At 47.5% G+C, this 21,374-nt stretch overlaps 4 protein-coding genes across 6 annotated transcripts; 2 read left to right on the top strand and 2 right to left on the bottom strand.

Annotated features, from left to right (window-relative positions):
• Nucleotides 1-401: 401 nt before the first annotated feature.
• LOC134102936 (immunoglobulin lambda-1 light chain-like) lies at nt 402-4,676 on the bottom strand. Its single transcript, XM_062557832.1, has 6 exons — nt 4,089-4,676; nt 3,642-4,011; nt 2,787-2,843; nt 2,607-2,704; nt 1,053-1,361; nt 402-956 (listed from the first exon to the last, which is right to left on the bottom strand). Exons 1-6 carry the CDS (start codon nt 4,138-4,140, stop codon nt 808-810), a joined length of 1,035 nt encoding a protein of 344 aa, XP_062413816.1. The 5' UTR covers nt 4,141-4,676; the 3' UTR covers nt 402-807.
• Nucleotides 4,677-5,329: 653 nt separating this feature from the next.
• Nucleotides 5,330-12,206, top strand: vcpip1 (valosin containing protein (p97)/p47 complex interacting protein 1). The gene is made up of 3 exons (XM_037457900.2): nt 5,330-8,656; nt 9,197-9,283; nt 9,811-12,206. Exons 1-3 carry the CDS (start codon nt 6,028-6,030, stop codon nt 10,572-10,574), a joined length of 3,480 nt encoding a protein of 1,159 aa, XP_037313797.2. The 5' UTR covers nt 5,330-6,027; the 3' UTR covers nt 10,575-12,206.
• Nucleotides 12,207-12,950: 744 nt separating this feature from the next.
• On the top strand, nt 12,951-16,455 carry dusp28 (dual specificity phosphatase 28). Its single transcript, XM_037457996.2, has 3 exons — nt 12,951-13,137; nt 13,886-14,269; nt 15,385-16,455. Exons 2-3 carry the CDS (start codon nt 13,919-13,921, stop codon nt 15,499-15,501), a joined length of 468 nt encoding a protein of 155 aa, XP_037313893.2. The 5' UTR covers nt 12,951-13,137; nt 13,886-13,918; the 3' UTR covers nt 15,502-16,455.
• Nucleotides 16,456-17,358: 903 nt separating this feature from the next.
• On the bottom strand, nt 17,359-21,086 carry proca (protein C (inactivator of coagulation factors Va and VIIIa), a). Of its 3 annotated transcripts, none has more exons than XM_062557773.1 (10): nt 20,974-21,086; nt 20,715-20,760; nt 20,539-20,623; nt 19,964-20,121; nt 19,551-19,575; nt 19,200-19,310; nt 18,657-18,797; nt 18,471-18,589; nt 18,251-18,368; nt 17,359-18,042 (listed from the first exon to the last, which is right to left on the bottom strand). In XM_062557773.1, the coding sequence occupies exons 3-10, from the start codon at nt 20,606-20,608 to the stop codon at nt 17,459-17,461; spliced, it is 1,326 nt and encodes a 441-aa protein (XP_062413757.1). In that variant the 5' UTR covers nt 20,609-20,623; nt 20,715-20,760; nt 20,974-21,086; the 3' UTR covers nt 17,359-17,458. The 3 variants fall into 3 exon arrangements, with proteins under 3 accessions (XP_062413757.1, XP_037313861.2, XP_062413756.1); XM_037457964.2 differs by having other exon boundaries at nt 20,732-20,760; XM_062557772.1 differs by lacking the exon at nt 20,974-21,086 and having other exon boundaries at nt 20,715-20,965.
• Nucleotides 21,087-21,374: the final 288 nt, after the last annotated feature.

Below are 21,374 nucleotides of genomic sequence, written 5' to 3'. Positions count from 1 at the left end.
AGAAGCTTTAATTATTGTTTTATATTCTTTTAAATATTTTACAGATGTTCTTCTGAATACACAACTTCTGGTGCTGTATTTAAACAAGCTGTGTCGTTTACTCCCTGTTGTTACAGTTAGTAAAGTCCTGTCTGATCCGGTCTTCTGATGTCTAACTGAAGATCAGGCAGCGATGGTCTACCACAGAAGATGCTTGTAACTGTCACCGTTTTGCTCCTGTGAGAGAGGCTCTGCAGAAAGCCACACAGCATCTGCTGCAGGAGAGGAAGTGGTGATGGGCTGTGAGCAGCTTGTTATGAGAGCTAATAACCAGGAGCTGTGGTTTATTTCTGTGTTTCCACTGCAGAAAGAAGTGAGACGTGGCTGAAGGAAACAGTACAGTAACATCACGTCTGTGTGTTTTTATTCATTTCACAACGTGTTCAATGCATGAAGAAACAAACTGAAGCAGAAAACACAACGACCACAAATAGACTTCATCAATATTACGTATAAAACCATCACTTGAGGATCCCAACAAACAGATAATCAACCTTCATTTGAAGGAAAATCAGACTATTTAACAGATAGCTGATGATTCAGCATCATGTTCCATCATTATACAAGATGTTTAAGTAGAAATACTGTAATTAACAGTAGAAATAATGACAGTAAATGTCAGTAAATGACAGTAGAATACACAGGTGTATGTATTCATACCTTTAGGATGGTGGTGTTTAACATCTGAACATAAGCATCACCTGGAAGCAGATGTTAATGATTGCTGATCAAAGGGACTAACGGATGGAGGTGAAGAGGAGAGAAGTCCTACATGTGAGCAGTGTTCCTGAGGACCATCACCAGAGAGACTCCACAGCAGAACACCAGGCTCTTCACTACCAGCCCCACGTAGAGCCGGCACAGCAGCTTCACCTGGTACGGAGACGGGCCTGGACCTGATGGAGGAACTCTGACCTCTGAAAGAGAAAAGCAGGGACTGGTTTGTCAGTGAGAAGCATCCTCTGCTCTCTTCACAGCAGCGTCTCCACATGAAGATCATGACCCCTCGTCACCTTGCTCGGTCTGGGCCTCCACCCTTCCCCCCTCGTGGTGGACGCAGCAGCGGTATCGATAGCGGCTGTTCTCCTGCTGATGGACCAGCAAGATGGCGGCGGTGCGTCCGGACTCTGTGAGCTCCAGCTGCTCTGCCTCAGCAGGGAGCATCTCCACCAGAGGACCGTTCTCCTTCTGTCTTTTCCAGGAGAACCGGACCAGAGGAGGAAACATGGAGGAGGCCAGACACAGCAGGGAGCTCCTCCCCTCCAGGTTGGCGCTGGATGCTGCTGGGTACACGCTCACCACGGGCTTCACCACCTCCTCACCTGAAGAGAGACGACAGCAACAAGCCGCCAAATACACAATGTGACGTAACATACAATAATACATGATAGTGTAAAATAACATACAATAATACATTATAGTGTAAAATAACATACAATAATACATGATAGTGTAAAATAACATACAATAATACATGATAGTGTAAAATAACATACAATAATACATTATAGTGTAAAATAACATACAACAATACATGATAGTGTAAAATAACATACAATAATACATGATAGTGTAAAATAACATACAATAATACATTATGGTGTGATGTTACATACAACACTACATTATAGTGTAATGTAATATCATGTAATATGTAACAATATGTGATATGAGATACAATAATACAATTTAATAGAATATAGTATAATGTAAAATAAAAATTAACTTTTGTACCCAATTAATATAACAAGTATATCAAATGTGACTAATATCTTCCTCAATAAAATAAAATAAATATTGTGAAGCTTGCGGACATTTTTTTCAAAACCAGAATAAATATGAGCCACAACCATATAAATATGATATTTTTTTCTTTAAATTTAACCAAATGAGTAAAAAAACACATTCTCTCTAACTGCTGTACAAAGATAAAATGAAACCTAATTTATTATCAGAGGGAAACACGTATAATCTGATGATGTAATTTATGTGAACAGAAAGCCTGCAAACATAATAATGAACTGTTTGTCTTTAAAAAAATACAATTTTCATTTCTGTTCTCATTACAATAACAAAACTATATATTTAGCCACCCTACAATTTACTCTTATTACGAATAATAATATTAATAATAAATCTCTAGCTGACAGAACAATACATCATCATTTTAAATATAAACGGCAAGATTTAAAAATCACTAAATCTATCATACAGTATATTATATTATCATTAGTACATAGAGTATATTTATTTTAAAGTAATACATTTAGTGATTCAAAACAAAGATAATTTTATTTAATAATTCATTAATTAATTTAATATACTTTCTGATAAAAGATGAAGCTCAACAACTGAAAGAATCAGATAATGTATATTTTAAATACATTTCAATGTTTACATTTTCCTGCAGAAATAAAGAATCACTCGAGTAGTTCAGTGATTTTTAACATTTTGATGCACAGCAGCTGCATGGGATCAATAATTATCTACTAATGATGAACACATGAATATGTGAAGCCTGAACTCATTAAAATCACATGAAACTTGAATCAAATGTTTATTCTTACCTGTTACGTACAGTTTGGTCCCAGAACCAAAGATTAAGTAACCATAGTAACGGTAATCATCATATGGATCCCACAGTGAAACAGAGCGAGACAAAAACCTTCTGAGTCACTTTCATCTCCAGGAGGAGCTTCTCATTTCTTCATATTAACGCTTTCTTCTTTTCCTTCATTCTAAAACACAGCGTCTCTGAGGACACGTTCATGGTCCTCAGAGGATGAACTTTGGTGAGTTTGTAGCTGTTTGAGACAAATAACGTAAACAGATCCACAAGGACACATTTCTGTTTAACAGAGGATAATAATTTAATGTATTAAAGCTTGAATAAACATCATTGGTGGATTTATGGCCATTTGAAAAATTGGAGTGATTCTTATGTTGCAGGTTTGTAAATTAAAATGTAAGTTTTAATAATTAAACGTTGTTTTAAAAACCTTCATAAGACATTTCTCTGTTGGTTCACAGGTAAACAGGTTTAAATACTGTGATTCATCCTCTGGGGACCACGAACATCTTCTGCAGATGAAGATCAAACCAAAAGCTCTTTTGATCTGGATCAAAGTTTTGGTTTGATGTGGAGACAAAACCTTCATTAACCTGATGTGAAGGTTCTGGTTCTACAGACTGTACAGACTGTAAAGCCTCTGAGGATCATTTGTAATCTGCTATTTGGGGCTTTACAAAATAAAAGGAACAAATCAAAGTGAAATACCTTCAATTTACTGGAGTGAAATCTTCTGATTCAACATCTGATGTTAGAAATATGTCTGCAGAGCTTTTATTGTGAAGGGAACACAGGAAGTGTTGTCATTGGATGAACATGGTGAGGAGAGATTAGACTATTACACCTTAAATATTATTTTAACCTTCATCAAAAGCTTCTTCATGTTTTATTATTGACTTTTGTTAGATTTCTTTAACTTCTTTTATTCTTGTCTCTGTTCCACTAGTTTGTTCTTCCTGAATGAATGAATGAATCATGATGTGTGTTTGAGGAGCATCAACCTGAGATGTGGTTTTAGATCTTTCTCAAACGCTTCCTGTTCTTCTGATGGTTTTTGTTCAGGCTGCAGGAAGCTTTTCTCACTGTGAGGATCCAACAGGAGCAGTAGTAGGAGGCTGAATGACTGGGTTTAACTTTCTGTATCTCCAAATCACAGCCATCTCCTTTATTCACAGCTGTGAAATCATCTTTCTGAGGATGATTGTACCCCTTATATATGTATCCATTTGTCTTATCAATACGAAGAATCCGTGTGAATGTTCCCGTGTCTCTCTTCTGGAACCAGATTACATAATCATAGGGACACTGTTTAGTGCCTCGACAGCTGAAGGAAACTTTCCCACCAACTCTCCTGGTCAACGTCAGGTCCTCCTGAATCAGCTGTGCTGCCATGGCAACCAAAGCTGCGGACAGACAGACAGGTGATGGAGGTGAGTCGGAGGCGGAGCTTGTCGGCTCCTGATTGGCTGCAAACACTCACCTGAACACAGGGCGCACAGAGCAGCAGCTGGGAGGGAAAGCATGGCGTGCATCGGTGTTTCCTCTGGTGAACCCGAGCAGAAGTGGAGCTCTGAAGCAGCAGGAGGACCAACGAGGACCAGCTGAGGGGAGAGAGGCGGGTCCTCACACCTCCCATCAGCCCTGCAGGAGACACCTCCATCCGCTCAGGTTCTTTCACTCTGTGACTCCGTTAAGGTCCTTCAATCATCATTTAACCATCGAGTCCCGGCAGGAACACACAGCTCGGTGTGTCTGTAGAAACTATGAAACTTTTATTTAGAATCACTGTGTCGTTGTGGGATCTTCACCTTCCAACATGAATGTTGTTAAAAAGAAGATCAATTATTATCTTTGTATCTGAAAGGAAGAAACTGTGAAGACCGTGTTTAGAGTTAATAATAATGAGGTATAATATATTTTTATCTTAAATAAACTCCCCCAACAACTCCATGTGACAAAATGGAATCCAAACTTATCACGTGGATTCCTGCTGTTCGATGACGTCAAACATCACAGAGTAGCAGCGCCCCCCTGTGGTGAGTCAAAGGAGGCGGTCTCTACTATTGTTGTTACTATGGTTACTGTTTGTACTGCTACAAACGCTGTACTACTACGATTAGTATAAGTATTACCAGTACTTCTACCTGCTCTGATAGAATACTAAAGGAATCCCTTTTGGGCCATTTGTACATGTCTAAAGTGTTATACTGCAATACTGCAACTACACGTACTGCTTCCCCTGCTGTAATACCTCAAGTACTACTCCGATAATAAGATATTGTGGTAGTATTTAACTCCTTTATTGCTAACAGTTCACGACCTGAAGTCATAGCTTGGTAAGACAAGTAGTACTAGTAAGTAATACTGATTATATATACTCCTATCAAATAAAGTGTGTCCTAGTATTATTAGAATACTACACATGCCAAATATATGATTGTGGTTGATAGAGTATTTGGTTCAGTTAGTATTAATTGTTATTGTTGCAGTACTTATACCACATAGATATAATACTGTTACAATGAAAGTACTCTTTCTAAACAGATTTAATACTTTCATGTTATTTTACTCATTTTTCTCAGCATCAGCTTATTATATATATAATATTTTAAACAACTCATATTTGTACAGGCTTTGAAAGGAATATCTTTAAACTGTCCTCTACCTTTGTTAATTTATGTATTTTGTGTTAAAGGTAAAAGTATTTCTTAAACCCGATACGTTAGTTAAACAACGAGCAGCACGTAGTTTCTTCACTAAATCGACAGATTTCTGAATGTAGTTTGGCGACAGACTTCTTTCTCTCGGAGCTGCAGGTCCGGGAAGCAACATTAACAAAGTGCTGTGTCAATAATCATGAAAGTACACAAAACCACCAAACTGTAGAATCACACGCAGCCCCTAAAGATACTTTATTTATTAGACTTAAGGTCGCATGTTTGTGAGATACTTCGGTGAAGGACGCATCCAGTCGGCACAGACCGCCATGACTCTCCTGTTTCCACTTCCTCACACAACAATACGTCACAGTGGCGCGTTGCATCCTGGTAAATGAAGTCGATTGTGCGTTCACGATGCAGTTTTGAATCTTTAACATAAACTTCTCGTTAATTTAAATCGATATTCTCTCGTTTTCCAGTCATACGGGTCTCAAAGCAATAATAAAGTGGTGGTTCTGCTTCTCGTGTTCGATTACATAAAAATAATGACACACAAAAACTACAAGTCCCACATCTGACGTCGTGACGTCATGACGTTTAGCAACGGCCAGTTGCTAAAGGAGAAAACAGCCGCTTCCGTGTTGTTTCTTGTGTTTTTACAGTCGTTGGTCGTTAGCTCGTCCGAGGTCGATGTCATGATTCAGTGAAGCCGACACACACGCTCTGTTTCTCGGACCCCCCCCCCCCCCCCCCGCCGCCATGTCGCTGCTGCAGGGCTCCAGGAAGAAAGACAAGCGCATTCTGTCCGGTACCTGCCCGGACCCGAAATGCCAGGCGCGGCTGTTCTTCCCGGCTCACGGCTCCGTTAGCATCGAGTGCACCGAGTGCGGCCAGCGGCACGAGCAGAGGCACCTGCTGAGCGTCGAGGAGGTGACCGACCCGGATGTGGTGCTGCACAACCTGCTCAGAAACGCCCTGCTGGGCGTCACGGGGGCTCCGAAGAAAGGCACGGAGCTGGTGAAGGTGATGGGTCTGTCCAACTACCACTGCAAGCTGCTGTCTCCGGTGCTCACCAGGTACGGCATGGACAAGCAGACCGGCAAGGCCAAGCTGCTGAGGGACATGAACCAGGGCGAGATGTTCGACTGCTCGCTGCTGGGGGACCGGGCCTTTCTCATCGAGCCGGAGCACGTCTCCACCATGGGCTACGGCAAGGACCGGTCCGGCAGCCTGGTGTACCTCCACGACACCCTGGAGGAGGTGAAGAAGGCCAACGGCGGCGGGGAGTGTCTGATCCCGGTCCACGTGGACGGGGACGGGCACTGCCTGGTGCACGCCGTGTCCCGGGCGCTGGTGGGCAGGGAGCTCTTCTGGCACGCCCTGAGGGAGAACCTGAAGCAGAACTTCAAGCAGAACCTGGACCGCTACAAGGCGCTCTTCCAGGACTTCATCGACGCCGCCGAGTGGGAGGACATCATCAACGAGTGCGACCCGCTCTTCGTGCCGCCGGAGGGCGTGCCGCTCGGCCTGCGCAACATCCACATCTTCGGCCTGGCCAACGTCCTGCACCGGCCCATAGTGCTGCTGGACTCGCTGAGCGGCATGCGGAGCTCCGGGGACTACTCGGCCACCTTCCTGCCGGGCCTGGTGCCCGAGGAGCGGTGCCGGGGGAGGGACGGGACCCTCAACAAGCCCATCTGCATCGCGTGGAGCAGCTCGGGCCGCAACCACTACATCCCCCTGGTGGGCATCAAGAACGCGGTGCCGCCCAAGCTGCCGGCCCGCCTGCTGCCGAAGGCCTGGGGCGTCCCGCAGGAGCTGATCCGCACGTACGTGGAGCTGGAGCCGGACGGGGGCTGCGTGATCGGCGGCGACCGCAGCCTGCAGGACAAGTACCTGATGCGCCTGGTCAACGCCATGGAGGAGGTGTTCATGGAGAAGCACAGCATCCACCCCTCGCTGGTGGCTGACGTGCACCAGTACGTCTACCGCCGCACCGGCGTGATCGGCGTCCAGCCCGAGGAGGTGACCGAGGCGGCCAAGAGGTCGGTGACGGAGAACCGGCTGCACCGATGCCTGATCTGCGGCGCCCTCTCCGAGCTCCACGTGCCGCCTGAGTGGCTGGTTCCCGGCGGGAAGCTGTACAACTTGGCCAAGTCCACCCACGGGCAGCTCCGGCCCGACAAGAACTACAGCTTCCCCCTCAACAACGTGGTCTGCTGCTACAACCCGCAGAGGGACGTCCTGGCGCCGGACTACAAGCTCAGCTCCCTCGCCACCTGCAACTGGTGCCACGGCACGTCGGTGCGCCACGTCCGCGGCGACGGGGCGGTGGTCTACCTGGACGGCGACCGGACCAACGCGCGCTCGCAGGGCGGCAAGTGCGGCTGCGGCTTCAAGCACCACTGGGAAGGGAGGGAGTACGACAACCTGCCCGAGGCCTTCCCCATCACGCTGGAGTGGGGGGGCCGCGTGGTGAGGGAGACGGTGTACTGGTTCCAGCACGAAGCCGAGCCGGCGCTGAACAGCAACGTGTACGACGTGGCCATGAAGCTGGTGACCAAGCACTTCCCCGGGGAGTTCGGCAGCGAGATCCTGGTGCAGAAGGTGGTGAACACCATCCTGCACCACACCGCCAAGAAGAACCCGGACGAGTACAACCCGGTGTCCATCGCCGGGGCCCACGACCAGCGCCACACGGACGCCGCCGAGACGACGCCGCCGCCGGAGGCCCGGACGCCGCCCACCAAGATCATCCTGACCGGTCAGAAGGCCAAGACGCTGCACAGGGAGGAGCTGACGATGAGCCGGGCGGAGCGCGGCGTCCAGCAGAGCATCGGCGAGCAGGCGCCGGTCCACCAGAAGAGGCGCACCGACCGGCTGAGGCAGGAGGAGCAGAAGAGCCGCGCGCCGGTGCCGGAAACCTCCTCCTCGGCGCCGGCCACCCCGACCAAGTCCTCCACCGCCTCCTCGCCGTCCAACAAGGAGAAGAAGATCCGCGTGACCACCAGCGACGGCCGGCAGGCGATGCTGACGCTGCCGGTCCACACCACCTTCTCGGAGCTGCAGAGGAGCGTGGCCCAACAGTTCGGCGTGCCGCCGGCGCGGCAGTGCATCCGGCACGGCTTCCCGCCCAGGGAGCTTCCGCCGCCCAAGGACGGCGAGGAGAACGAGCCGGCGGCGCTGCAGCACGGCGACCGGGTGACGGTGGAGATCCTGAGGGCGGCGGAGGACGAGGGCCCCGCGGCCTCGGCGCCGAGGGCCTCCGGCTCGCACACGGCGAGCAGCGAGGAGGAGGAGGCGGCGCCCGGCAGGTCGAGCAGCCGCGGCCTCCAGGAGGGCATCGACCTGGAGATGTCGTCCCTCTGTCTCCTAGCAACCCTGATGGGTAAGAAGGTCCAAGAACAGCTGTTTATTATTCATTTTTCCTGCTTGATCTCTGAAACAAATAGAAACAACTCAAACAGGGGGAACATTTTCAGGGCCTGGTTTACAAATTACATTTGTTTTCCTCAATTACTTAAAAAATTAGGATTTCAACGGTTGATCAACCAATTATTCATTATTTTCCACATAAATCAGTTTAAATTTGTGTTGTCTCCCTAAAAGTATTTCACATAATATCACATTTAGGAAAATTAAATGTTGTTTTTTCCTCATTAAACAAAACTGCTCAAACACCTGAATTCATCCTCAAAACGGTTGTTGATTAACATGATTTCAATAAATATGTAATTAGTTAATTTTTGTCAAAGTAGTAAAAATAATCTTTGAAATGAATATTTACTGTTTCAATTGTCACATTGTGGTAGAAGAACCAGGTGGTGAAATGGATGGAAGCTGGTCTATTTCCACGCTGATGTTCTCTAAAGGTCCGCGGTGCCTTCAGGCTCTCGTTGAATCCGCCTTCTCTCTCCTTGCGTTCCAGGTGAGGACGTCTGGTCGTATGCGAAGAAGCTGCCTCACTTATTCCAGCAGGGCGGCGTCTTCTACAACATCGTGAGGAAGGACATGGGTACGTGCAGGTTCTCCTCCTGGGGGGTTAAAGATGCAACTGTAGAAGCATTAGAAGCACATCATGAAACTCACAGTTCTGATCTTCATAAGGATTCACAATATTTATTTATGACAGCGTCCTAAAAATCATTTTAACGCTCAGTTGTCAAATATCCACAATACTAAATATTATACTTTACAAATAAAAGTTTACTTTTGGGAAGTTAAACAGATAATTCATATCTAATATCTATTTTATATTCATGTTTTACATTTGACAGATTACCTGTGAACACATCACACACATTTCACTGAGCAGAGCCTGAATGCATCATAACGCTACTAGCTCCGCCTCCTGTTGATCTGAACTCTGATTGGTTAAGATCACACATGATCAGTGAAACTTGATTTAGACTGATGGATAGTTCCTCTGTTTGGGGGGGGGGGGGGGGGGGGCATCACTCATTGGATAAACACCACTATTAGCCCCGCCCTCTACCTCAGATCAGATCAGGTCCCTGTTGATGTGCGCTGGTCCCGTTTCAGGCCTGATGGACGGGAAGCACTGCACGCTGCCTCACCTCACGGGGAAGACCTTCGTCTACAACGCGGCCGAGGAGCGCCTGGAGCTCTGCGTGGACGCCGCGGGCCACTTCCCCGTGGGCCCCGACGTGGAGGAGCTGGTGAAGGAGGTGCTGGTGCAGCTGCGCTCCGACGGCAGGGGCAGCAGAGAGGGGAGCCCCTCCCACGGCCTCCTGCGGCTCGGCGGCGGCGGCGTCGTCCACAAGAAGGAACGTCTGCAGAGCGTCACCGCCTTCCAGGGCAGAGGCCACTCCTTGGGCAGCGCCGGGGGCTCCTCCCCCCCGGAGCACCGGCCAATCACGCGCCAGCACAGCAGCGGGGTGGACCTGAGCGCCAGCGTGTCCCGGGACCCCCCCGACCTGTCGGACATCCCTGAGGACGCCACCAGGGAGCTGGTCCGCATGGCGCCGGGCTTCGTCACCACCAAGGAGGGCCGCGGCCTGGACCCCGGCCTGATGGAGCAGCAGCGCCGGAAGCTGCAGGAGATGGTGTCCTCCATCCAGGCCTCCATGGAGCGCCACCTGAGGGAGCAGCAGAGCGACGCTGCCGCAGGGGGCGGGACTAAGACGGGGGGCGGCCAACCGCCGTCTACGCTGGACGTGGAGGAGGAGCATCGTCCGGCCGCGGCGGTGCCCAGCAAACCGGAGGGGAAAGGGGCGGAGCCGGAGGAGATGGAGAGTCAGGACGGCGAGCAGACCAACGCCACCGAACCCATGGATCACTCCTGATCGCCGCCCCCCCCACCACAATTACACACACAACCCCCCGCCCCTCCACCCCCCCCCCCCCCCCCCCCCCCACGCCTCGGGTCGGACCCTCCAGCTGGTCGTGTGGCGAGCGGAGGGCCCGTCACCCACCGGGAGCCGCTTCGATTTTCTTACGTCTTCACGTCCCGTCCCCCCCCCCCCGTGTTTGCTCGCCCACCGGATTCCCCCCAATGCTTTAACGTGGTCAGGTGACCTGCAGGTAACGAGCGCCACTGCTTCACCGACACATCAAAGACGTCAAAGATGATGCTTCCTGTGATTGTTTATAATAACGAATTAATTCCATCAGACTGAAACGTTACATAAATGTTGCTTCATTAAAGTCTTCAACGAAACAAAGACGAGCGTAAAGAGGAGCTCAAATACACAAGGTCCACACTCGTTTCCTGCAGGTAGGACTTTATTCATGTGGCTGGGGGGGGGGGGGGCAGAGCTGCAAGTCTGAAGGTGCTTCTAGAATGAAGTATGACATTGTGTCTGTGAAACAGGAAGTGAAGGTGCGGCCTTTCACCTCCGCCCCCTTTAAGACATGAGAAAGAACAGCTTTTGTTCTATAAGGGATGTGACAGCAGAGGCAGACCCAGTGGGGTCGCGTTGGGTCGACGACCCCCCCCCGGGTTCCTGCAAGCGATCGATCGTTGATCCGGTTTGAGCCGCGTCGTCGGCTTCTTGTTTGAGGTCCATTTCAGGCGCGATGGTTCCTGCAGTTTGACGCTGACGAGCTTCGATGCTCATGAAATACACTGCAACAGTTTCCCAGCATGCTTTGCAGCGCTTCTCACCACAGCGATCTCGTTGACCCCCTCGATTAAGAGTTCAGCGGTTAAACTGAGAAATACTCATCCTTCTGCTTGTTGAGGGCTTCCCTCGGTTAGCTTAGCTTAGCTTAGCACAAAGACTGGAAACAAAGCATGGCTTAAAAAAAGTGTCAACAGTTATGTGCTTGAAATATAGACTTCCTGCTAAGCTAAGCTAATCACAAACATCACATGACGACATATTGAACTATCCCTTTTAAAGAGACTTTATTTGCCAACAAAAATCGCTTTGTTTTAGGGGGACTTTTCCTCAGGCCTTAAAATCCGCTAAAAGAATTCCATATTTTCACACAAATCCTCGAGTCCCACTTTTAGATTTGAAATATTATTTTTGTTGCTCGTTTTTTTTGGGGCAAAAAAAAACAGATCTCAGGTCTGTAAAACGTGAACGAGGTTTATTTTGATTGAAGCGAACAAACATGAAACTCAGCACTTTGCTTCATGGGCGGAGGAGTCAAAAAGCTACGTTAGCGTAGCATGCTAACGTTAGCCGGAGGGGAGGCGGATGTGAAGTTTTTTTTGGCGGCTGCTGTACGCTGACATGAATTGTAACTCAGTTGTATAATAGTAAATATTGTAGTATATTTGGACTTTGTACAGAAACTGATTGTTCACATTCTTCACATTTTCTTTCTAATCTGGTTTGCCAATAAAATATCGACGATACGTGGCTTCGACATCGCTGTTTGCATGTGATGAATTTCCAACCCCAACAATAAACTCACTTACTTCACTGTTTTTTTTCGTGGGTTTTTCTGTGTTTTATGAATCAAAGTGTGACATCAGCTTTAATTTGATTCTAAAAGCAAAATTAAAACTTGTGTGTCAAAGTTTTGCTGGAAATTGTTTTAATCCATAGTGTTTTTTTTTTACACATTTTTGTGGAAATTCCTGGTTTTACAAGATAATCAATATTCAAAGCTTTTTTTTTATTATGCGTGAGCAGGAAACCACTCTCTGTGTGTGTGTGTGTGTGTGTGTGTGTGTGGTTGTTTTAAAAAATAGATCTATTTTTTATTTAAACTTTAGTAATGCTGGGAGATGATTTATAAAATGAATATATATTTATATAACCTTTTGTAAAGATTGTGGCCCAAAAGAAAGATAAAATCCATCAAAACAATATAAGCTTGTTAAAGTAAAGTATTTTTAATGGTTATGAAACGGATCATTTCACCAGGATTATGGTTAAATTACAGGTTCATATGGTCCCAAATAACACACATTTTGGGGATGTGATGTCACTGTGTCTGACCACAGGATGGCGCCATAACACTTATGGATTCACTCATCAATCAATATACAGCTGATGATTCCGAACTTTTTATGATAGAACTATATATTTCATATTCTCACAGCAGTAAATAACAATAGTAAAGTTAATTATTTGGATAATCTCCACATTCCTGATTCGATATTTGTGTCCGCTGGTTTCCTCTCGGCTTTGGATCAGGTGTCAGCAGGGAATGTGATGAGCATTAGGACCCAGGGCAGCCGTTACAGCCCGTGCAGTAAATATAGCGGCGAGGTGCTGGACCGGGACCATTCGGGGGTCACCGAGGAGACCCGAACGGACCGGATCCAGCAGAACTCCCCTCCGCGTGCAGCACCGGACAGAACCCGCCACGAGCCGCGTTCACCTGCCGAGAGAACCGGAACCCGAAGCCTAGCGGACGGTCTGCCCTTCTGTGAGGCGTTCACGGCCGGTACGTCATCCGGGGATTCCTCTTTCAGCTGTGGAAGAAAAAGCCTCAGTTATTATTAACTTTATTATATTGTAAACTTTCTGAATTGATTTCATATTTCATATTTATATGTATATTTAAAATTATTATTTTTTTAAAAGCCACGGTTTAACTGCACTGCTGAGACCTTGTTTACCTAAATGTGCACTTATATTAAATATCATTTTATTTTGTTTGGCAATGTTGTTTTTCAGTAAAATAAAACATTTGCATAAAACAAGCCAATCCAATGTTCCATGTTGATTAGAGCATTAAAATGAAAAGAAAATTATGGAGAAAAAAAAATAAGAAACATTTATAATTGATAAAAATATGCGAATAATGGTGATTAATTTTGAGTTAACTATGACATAATTACCTTTAATTAATTCTTAATAATTAATCGTGCTTAAATATTTGAATTGTTCAATTGTTTGGCTATATGCTATATATATATATATATATATATATACAAGGTTCAAGAGATTATTACATGAATTGTCTTTCAATATATATATACACTATATATATATATATACATGTGATTTCATTCTTGTTTTTTGTAAAATGGCATGTAAAATGACACCTTAGGTGTCAAACTGTGATGTTACATTACTGAGGTTTTTCTTCCGTACTTTTCTTACATTGTTTGTGCCTAAATTAAAAATGAATAAATGTATAGCGCCTGAACCAGCTGGTTTAAACTGGTAAATGAATGTTTGTCTCTTAGTGACCAGGTGCTGTGACCCCCCCCCCCCACGCGATGCTGCAGCTGTGCCAGGTCACCAGCGCCCTCTTCATCAGCAACGCCCGCTCGGCCTGCAGCGAGGAGCTCCTCCAGCAGGAGGCGGTGACGCTCTGCATCAACGTGTCCAAGCAGCAGCCGTTCCCGCGCCGCGGCGCCGGCGTGGCCACGCTGCGGGTCCCCGTGTACGACGACCCCGCCGAGGACCTGTACGCCCACTTCGACCGCTGCGCCGACGCCATCCAGGAGGAGGCGAGCCGGGGGGGGCGCGCCGTGGTCTACTGCACGAACGGGCGCAGCCGCTCGGCCACCGTGTGCGCGGCGTACCTGATGAAGCACCGCGGGCTGTCGCTCACCTGCGCTCTTCAGGTGTGGGAGGAGGGGCCTGGGGGGGAGTACGAGGGGGGGGGGGTTCAAGAGATTATTACATGAATTGTCTTTCAATGCATTTGTACTTGAAAGATTTGCGCTACATATGGCGGCGACGACGCTGTGTGTTTTTTTAACTAATTTGGTTTTAACTAAACTTAAAGAACGAGTTTCTGAACGTGAGGCTCCAAGAGAGAGAAGCAAACACAGACCGCTCAGAACCGCGTTGAAGGAGACGTCACTGGGGGCGAACCGCCGGGACCTTGAGAAGGACCCTCAGAGGGACCTTCTGGAGGTCGGCGCGGTGATAGTGATGACGCTATGCGGACGGCGTGCTGATGCCTCGTTTTCTCTGAGGTCACAAACGTCGCAGACTGGATGTAAAACTGCAGCCGGACTCTTAGTGGGCAGAAACTGAAGCCGCTAAGTGACTCAGCGCTTCTGTTACCAAGGTGCCCTCGAGCAGACGAGTTGTGAGGCTCAATGGTCTGTTAGAGACCTGTCAATCATTGTGTAGCCCCGCCTTAAAGCATCCTGCTTTATGGTCTGTTTGACTCTAAATGGACCATCATTCACTAAATGAACATTATGTTGCATTGAAGAAGACTTGAAACTAGAGACTGAGACCATAAACTCATGTTTACAATGTTTACTGAGGGAATAAATCAAGAGAGAAGTAGAGTCATTTCCTCATAGACGTCTATGGGAGCAGAGGAGTCGCCCCCTGCTGGTCACTACACAGAAGTAGAGTCATTTCCTCATAGACGTCTATGGGACAGAGGAGTCGCCCCCTGCTGGTCACTACACAGAAGTAGAGTCATTTCCTCATAGACGTCTATGGGAGCGGAGGAGTCGCCCCCTGCTGGTCACTACACAGAAGTAGAGTCATTTCCTCATAGACGTCTATGGGAGCGGAGGAGTCGCCCCCTGCTGGTCACTACACAGGATGCAGCTTTAACTCATGAAGCTGATGATGTCTGTTGCTATAGAAACAAAACAAAGGCGATGAGCTGTGTTATTATAGTTACATTTAATATGAATAGTAATATTACATTATATATTGATTATCTATAACACAGTGAGTCATATTTAATAATTCCTTTACGTTCCTCCAGAGAGTGAAGACGGCTCGTCACGAGATCGACCCCAACGCCGGCTTCCTGTCTCAGCTGCAGAGATACGAGCAGGAGCTGAAGAAGAGACGAGGACGCAGGGACAGACAGGATCACTGAGGGACAGAGGGACAGCCTGAGGGACATGCTTTTTACCAGGGAAAATCTGTATTGAAGAGAAACCTTTAATGTTTTCATCAGTTCACTTCTTTTGACGACGTTTCTCCAGAATAAAACAGGAAATATTAGTAATAACTTGAACACGTTAAAATGGCAAAATAAAAGATTAAAGTAAAGAAGACTAAGCAATAATAATCAAAAGCAATAATCACCCAAAGAGGAAACGTTTGAACAATGTGTATAAATATAAAATAAATATAGTATGGTGACTTTAAGATGAGTTTAAGATAAGTATTATTGATTCTTTTTCAATAATAACTATTTTATATGTTTTACTTAATTGTTAATGATCCTGTTTAATTATTGATCAGTAAAAATTGATTGAAGATGTTTAAACTGATTAGATCAGCTGACCAACAGACCAACCTCTTTCTAGGATGCTTTTATTGTGAAACAGGAAGCAGTACCTGTCTCAAGTGAAGCTTCCAGCTGATTTCACCTCTTCTTTGTCTCTCTGAAGGGTTTAATCTACTGAACTAAATGTCATCCTTTGGTGCAGACTCTTCATTAACAACTTTTAAACATATCGCATAAAATAATATTAACGTAGGAAATCAGGCTGTTTAAAACATACACCCAAATAGTTGATGTGTGTTAATGCTAGTTAATGCTACTTAATGCCAGTTAATGCTAGCGATGCATTGAGCTCAGGTTAAAACTTAAAGAGTGTGTGTGTGTGTGTGTGTGTGTATGTGTGTGTGCAGCTTCTTCACTTAGTGGCGCTGCATTAAAGCAATAATTAGAAACACGTCAGACCTCAGACTGTTGAAATGCTGTGACCTTCAGATGGTGTATGTGACCTTTAAACTGTGTATGTGACCTTTAGATTGTGTATGTGACCTTTAGACCGTTTATGTACTGAAACATGAAATAAAGTTACACGTTCAACATTCAGTCCTCGAAGTGTCTCTCGTGTCCCGGTCTCAGCGTGCAGGGAAAAAAAGAGTAGAAGAAGAGGAGGCCGAAGACAAAACAAACCTGAAGGGATTCAAATGGTTTTAATTGTTCAACCTGAGCTTCAAATGCAATTATTTGTCTTTCATTACCTTGAATAAACTATGAATGTAGCATAGTAGTGCGAATATAGAACAAATTAATACATTTTTCTGTGTGTTGAAGAAGCAAATATAAATATAATTCTGATTCTGAGACAGCTGATCAGTCATGTGACTCCAATTTATTGGAACAAAGAGAACAAAACACCTTAAGTGATGACTTTTTAAAGCGTTCTGCGCAAAAGAGAGTAGTGACCAGCAGGGGGCGACTCCTCTGCTCCCATAGACGTCTATGAGGAAATGACTCTACTTCTGTGTAGTGACCAGCAGGGGGCGACTCCTCTGCTCCCATAGACGTCTATGAGGAAATGACTCTACTTCTGTGTAGTGACCAGCAGGGGGCGACTCCTCTGCTCCCATAGACGTCTATGAGGAAATGACTCTACTTCTGTGTAGTGACCAGCAGGGGGCGACTCCTCTGCTCCCATAGACGTCTATGAGGAAATGACTCTACTTCTGTGTAGTGACCAGCAGGGGGCGACTCCTCTGCTCCCATAGACGTCTATGAGGAAATGACTCTACTTCTGTGTAGTGACCAGCAGGGGGCGACTCCTCTGCTCCCATAGACGTCTATGAGGAAATGACTCTACTTCTGTGTAGTGACCAGCAGGGGGCGACTCCTCTGCTCCCATAGACGTCTATGAGGAAATTACTTTGCTTCTTCCCTCAGTAATCGATGCAGCTGTCTGCACTAGTGAAAGGCGGTTCATCCTCTGGTGAACATGAATCAAATGTCATTGACTTTGAGAAGAAAAAAGGAAACGTAAGCACCTTGAGACAGAATCAGTTTATTTATGCGTCACATCGCTGCACGAGGCCTCAGCGAGGATCTGGTGGGCGGTTCAGACCATCGGGGTCTCCAGATAAAGTCCTTTGTCCCAGTCCTGGCGCACGCCGTTGATCCACTCGTTGTAGTTGGACACCTTGGTGTAGACCCCCAGCTTGTCCTCCCAGCCGCAGCCCTCGCCCCAGGACACCAGGCCCAACAGGAACCAGGTGTCCCGGTACAGCGTGACCATCGGCCCGCCGCTGTCCCCCTCGCAGGCGTCCATCCTCTGCCCGAGGACCCCGGCGCAGAGGACGTTGTCGGTGATGTTGTTGGACATGTGTTGGGCGCAGACGGAGCGCTCCACCAGCGGCACCTTGATGACGTTGAGCGCCGAGCTGAAGGTGGTGCTGTTCTGGTCGTCTTTGCCCCAGCCGCTCACCACGGTGGGGGTGCCGTTGAGGTGGAGCACCCGCTCGGCCGTCCGGCGTCCCGGCAGGCAGACAGGGACGATGTACTGGGTCTGGGGGGCGGGCGTCTGCAGGCGCAGCAGCGCGATGTCGTTGTCCACCGTCTTGCTGTTGTAGTGCGGGTGCTTGAAGGCCCTGGTGACCTTCAGGGTGGCCTCTGTGCCCTCGTCTCGGTGGCGCTCGTAGTCCCCTGGGGAGACGCAAGGGGGGGGGGGGGGGGGGGGGTTAGAGGGGGTCTCATTAAAAGCTTCTGGTAAACTTTGGTCCCTGATCCTCGATTAGTGTTTGATTGCAACGACGTTCCTTTCTCATTTTTGCAAATCGCCCTTTTAAGTTCTTGAAGATCTACTGCTCACTGAGCTCTGACTAAGGGTCCCGAGGGGGGGGGGGGGGCTCACCCAGTCGCACTCGGAATCGGAGGTTGTTGTCGAGGCAGTGGGCGGCGGTCAGGACCCAGTTCTTATCGATCAGGACGCCTCCGCAGTGGAAACGCCCTCTGGCGTTCAGCAGCAGCACCTGCACCCAAACCATCCGTAACGCAGCTGAGTTTGTTCAAAGAATGTGGCTTTTCTGGATCTGGTATAAATGTAGCATTAAGGTGGAGTAAACGTCAGTCACCTGCCATGGGCTCTCCCCCTTCTTGCCCACCTCCCCCCCCACCACCCAGGGCACCAGGCCGTCCTTCCGCGGCGTGTAGGACGACCTGGCGATCCGCAGCTGGCCGCAGGAGGACGGACCTGCACGGAGACATAAAGTCAGCTCAGAGTTGTGAGGGGCGGGGCTTGTTAGTACCCTCCCCCTCACCTGTCGGGACACATTTCCGGGAGTCGGCGTGCAGTTTGAACCCGTCCACGCAGCTGCAGCTCCTCGTCAGGCCGTCCTCGCTCTCCTCGCAGTCGTGGTCGCAGCCGCCATTGTCCAGCGAGCAGTTGGTGGCGGTTTGGGCTGCACGAGGACAGGCCGCCATTTATGCGTTCACATATCGCAGCACGATTTATCTCAGCGTGTGTCGCTGCTGATCTTTGTTTCTAGGTCTGTAAACCTTTTATAAATTTAGGATATACTTTTCAGAATGTATGATTGTATGAAGTTGAAGACACAAGAACATAAAATGGTTTAAAAAGTGAACTCTGACGAGGTTCAAGGAGTCTCTGTTATTTCTTTTTTAGGTTGTTCAGTGTTTTACTTTTAACAGTAAATTTTCACCTGGAATGTAAAGGTTAAAGGTTAAAGATTCTGTCTCCCTGAGCTCTCCTACATTCACGACGGAAGGAAGCCGACATTAGAGTACATTTGTCTGAAGGTGTGGATGAACATCGTGAGGGGAACACGGATCGTTGGACTCACGGTGGTCGCAGTATTTGCCCTCGTATCCGTGGTTACAGCGGCAGGCGTAGTCCTGGTAGAGATCCACGCAGGCTCCGTGCACACACAAGTTGGAGTGACACTGGTTCCCATCTGAAACACAGTCAGGTCGCTGTGAATACATTTCCCACAATGCCCTGCAGGAGGAATAGACCGTCCAAATGGACAGAATAGATAAAGCATGGCAGGAGAATAAATGTAGTTTAAATGTATATGTTTACCATTAATGTGGCATAAATAAAATGTCGGATCAATATGTAATGTTTGAGACAAGGACACCGGCGGAGGGACAGATGTTGCTTCATAACAGGAGGAGGACTGTCGGTCTCTTACCGGTGTACACCGTCCAGAACTCCAGCTGCAAACACACGAGGTCAGTGATTAGAAAATATGAGTCATCCTCAACCTTCATCCTGATCTCAGTAAGAGAGAAGGCTGTGGTTTACATGTACATCGTATACAGCCATTCAAACAACAACACCAACAACAACAACACCACCAACAACAACACCAACAACAACCACAACACCAATACCGCAAACAACACCACCAACAACACCAACACAAGCAACAACACCAACACCACCTACAACAACAACACCACCACCAACAACAATACCACCACCACAACCAACAACAACCACAACAACAACAACAATAACCACAACAACACCAACAACAACAACAACCATAACACCAACACCACCACCAACTACAACAACACATTTAAACAGGAAACGTCTTACTGTCGCTTCCCTCGTTTGGAAAATCTCTCTTGCTTCTTCAAAGTCACATTTCTCCTCCAAACATTCACGCTCCTTCGAAGGAACTTTAAGCTCCTCCAGGAAGGAGTTCGCCCGACGGGACCGCAGCAGCATGTGGGCCTCCGGAGGGTCGGAGAACACTGGGGGAACCGAGCAGACACCAGGCCATCAGTTCACTCTAGTCCTGATCCTCTATGTGAACCAGTCTTAGTTTAGTCCTGGTCCACCGTGGACCCGAATCCTCAAGCAGAGGTTTTCTAAAAGGACCCTCGTGGTAGGAGACATCACCAATTTAGTCCACAGGGACCAGGACCACAAAATGAAAGTTTCTTGTAGTAGCTTTTAGCAAGTTAGCAATAACATTAAACTAATACTTTAATGCTTTTAGCTTCAACGTCATGTGAGTCAAAGTGTTTCTTGGCTCCTCTGGTGCACCTATCGACTGAGTCTGATGTGTACGAAACAGATTCATCATCCTTCAGAGGTACCCGTCATCTTTGTTATGGACCAACTAACTGAACCTTCTAAGGATCGGCGAGCCGTGGAGGAAAACCCACCTGACACACCGAGCACCGCCGCCGACCACAGAGCGGCCATGACGGGCGCAAAGAGTAAGAGGCGGGACATGACCTCCAGTCAGACCTGCAGCCAATGAGGCGGACACAAAGCAAATCAGATCAGCCCCTCTCTCGTTCTCTCTGGTGACACAAATATTAATAATCGTCCTCCTTGCCTTCAAAGGCGACTTACGACGTTGAAGGAGAGGTCGAAGAGATGAGCTGTGGGGACGAGACAGGAAGTCAAAGTATCAACATAACTTCTACATCATTTTCAGCTGAAAACACAGACGCACACACGGCCCCGTTTGAACCCGTGCGACCTCCGACCCCCCAGAGCTGCACAAGGGGGAGCCAAGACGTCGCCCTGGACCTCAAACCGTCTCCATGGCGAGATACGAGAAGAAGGAAGGTTTCAGAGAGCGCTGTACTCACGCAGGAAGAAGGTGAGCCGCAGGGTCCAGTCTGGTCCCAGTGTGTTAATGACTAACAGACGCTGTTTACTGAGAGTCCACAGTCTGCAGCCGTCAACACGATCGACACACACAGGCCTCCACCCACAGGCCTCCACCTACAGGCCTCCACCCACAGGCCTCTGCATCTGATCACAGACTCGGTTCCAGACCCATCAGTTCTTCAAAACCCCCCACAGGAGTCCGTCTGCTCGGTCCTGGGAAATAAAATGCATCGCTTTTGTTTTAAGGGACCTAAAGCGTCCTTTTGTCGAGGGACGACCTTTGACCTAAAGTTAGGTTTCAGCAACTAAACCAACAGTTGGGTTCAGGAGAGTATTCTCTTATAGTAAGTGGACTAAGTCATTTCTTTGTGAGTGTTTT

The sequence above is a fragment of the Pungitius pungitius genome, chromosome 15, assembly GCF_949316345.1.
Source record: "Pungitius pungitius chromosome 15, fPunPun2.1, whole genome shotgun sequence".
NCBI classification, from domain to species: Eukaryota; Metazoa; Chordata; class Actinopteri; order Perciformes; family Gasterosteidae; genus Pungitius; species Pungitius pungitius.
This window is presented reverse-complemented; position numbering and strand designations above follow the sequence as displayed.

What these genes read in the sequence shown, in the direction of transcription:
- dusp28 (XM_037457996.2), top strand. Translation starts at nt 13,919, where the DNA reads ATGCTGCAGCTGTGCCAGGTCACCAGCGCCCTCTTCATCAGCAACGCC. An exon ending in CGCTCACCTGCGCTCTTCAG is followed by an intron (nt 14,270 to 15,384) that starts GTGTGGGAGGAG and finishes ACGTTCCTCCAG; the next exon opens with AGAGTGAAGACGGCTCGTCA.
- vcpip1 (XM_037457900.2), top strand. Translation starts at nt 6,028, where the DNA reads ATGTCGCTGCTGCAGGGCTCCAGGAAGAAAGACAAGCGCATTCTGTCC. An exon ending in TCTCCTAGCAACCCTGATGG is followed by an intron (nt 8,657 to 9,196) that starts GTAAGAAGGTCC and finishes CTTGCGTTCCAG; the next exon opens with GTGAGGACGTCTGGTCGTAT. An exon ending in CATCGTGAGGAAGGACATGG is followed by an intron (nt 9,284 to 9,810) that starts GTACGTGCAGGT and finishes GTCCCGTTTCAG; the next exon opens with GCCTGATGGACGGGAAGCAC.
- proca (XM_062557773.1), bottom strand. Translation starts at nt 20,608, where the DNA reads ATGTCCCGCCTCTTACTCTTTGCGCCCGTCATGGCCGCTCTGTGGTCG. An exon ending in GGCGGTGCTCGGTGTGTCAG is followed by an intron (nt 20,122 to 20,538) that starts GTGGGTTTTCCT and finishes CGGTTCCCCCAG; the next exon opens with TGTTCTCCGACCCTCCGGAG. An exon ending in CCGATTCCGAGTGCGACTGG is followed by an intron (nt 18,043 to 18,250) that starts GTGAGCCCCCCC and finishes GCGTCTCCCCAG; the next exon opens with GGGACTACGAGCGCCACCGA.
- LOC134102936 (XM_062557832.1), bottom strand. Translation starts at nt 4,140, where the DNA reads ATGCACGCCATGCTTTCCCTCCCAGCTGCTGCTCTGTGCGCCCTGTGT. An exon ending in GACCAAACTGTACGTAACAG is followed by an intron (nt 1,362 to 2,606) that starts GTAAGAATAAAC and finishes GTCTCTCTTCAG; the next exon opens with GTGAGGAGGTGGTGAAGCCC. An exon ending in GGAGGCCCAGACCGAGCAAG is followed by an intron (nt 957 to 1,052) that starts GTGACGAGGGGT and finishes TTTCTCTTTCAG; the next exon opens with AGGTCAGAGTTCCTCCATCA.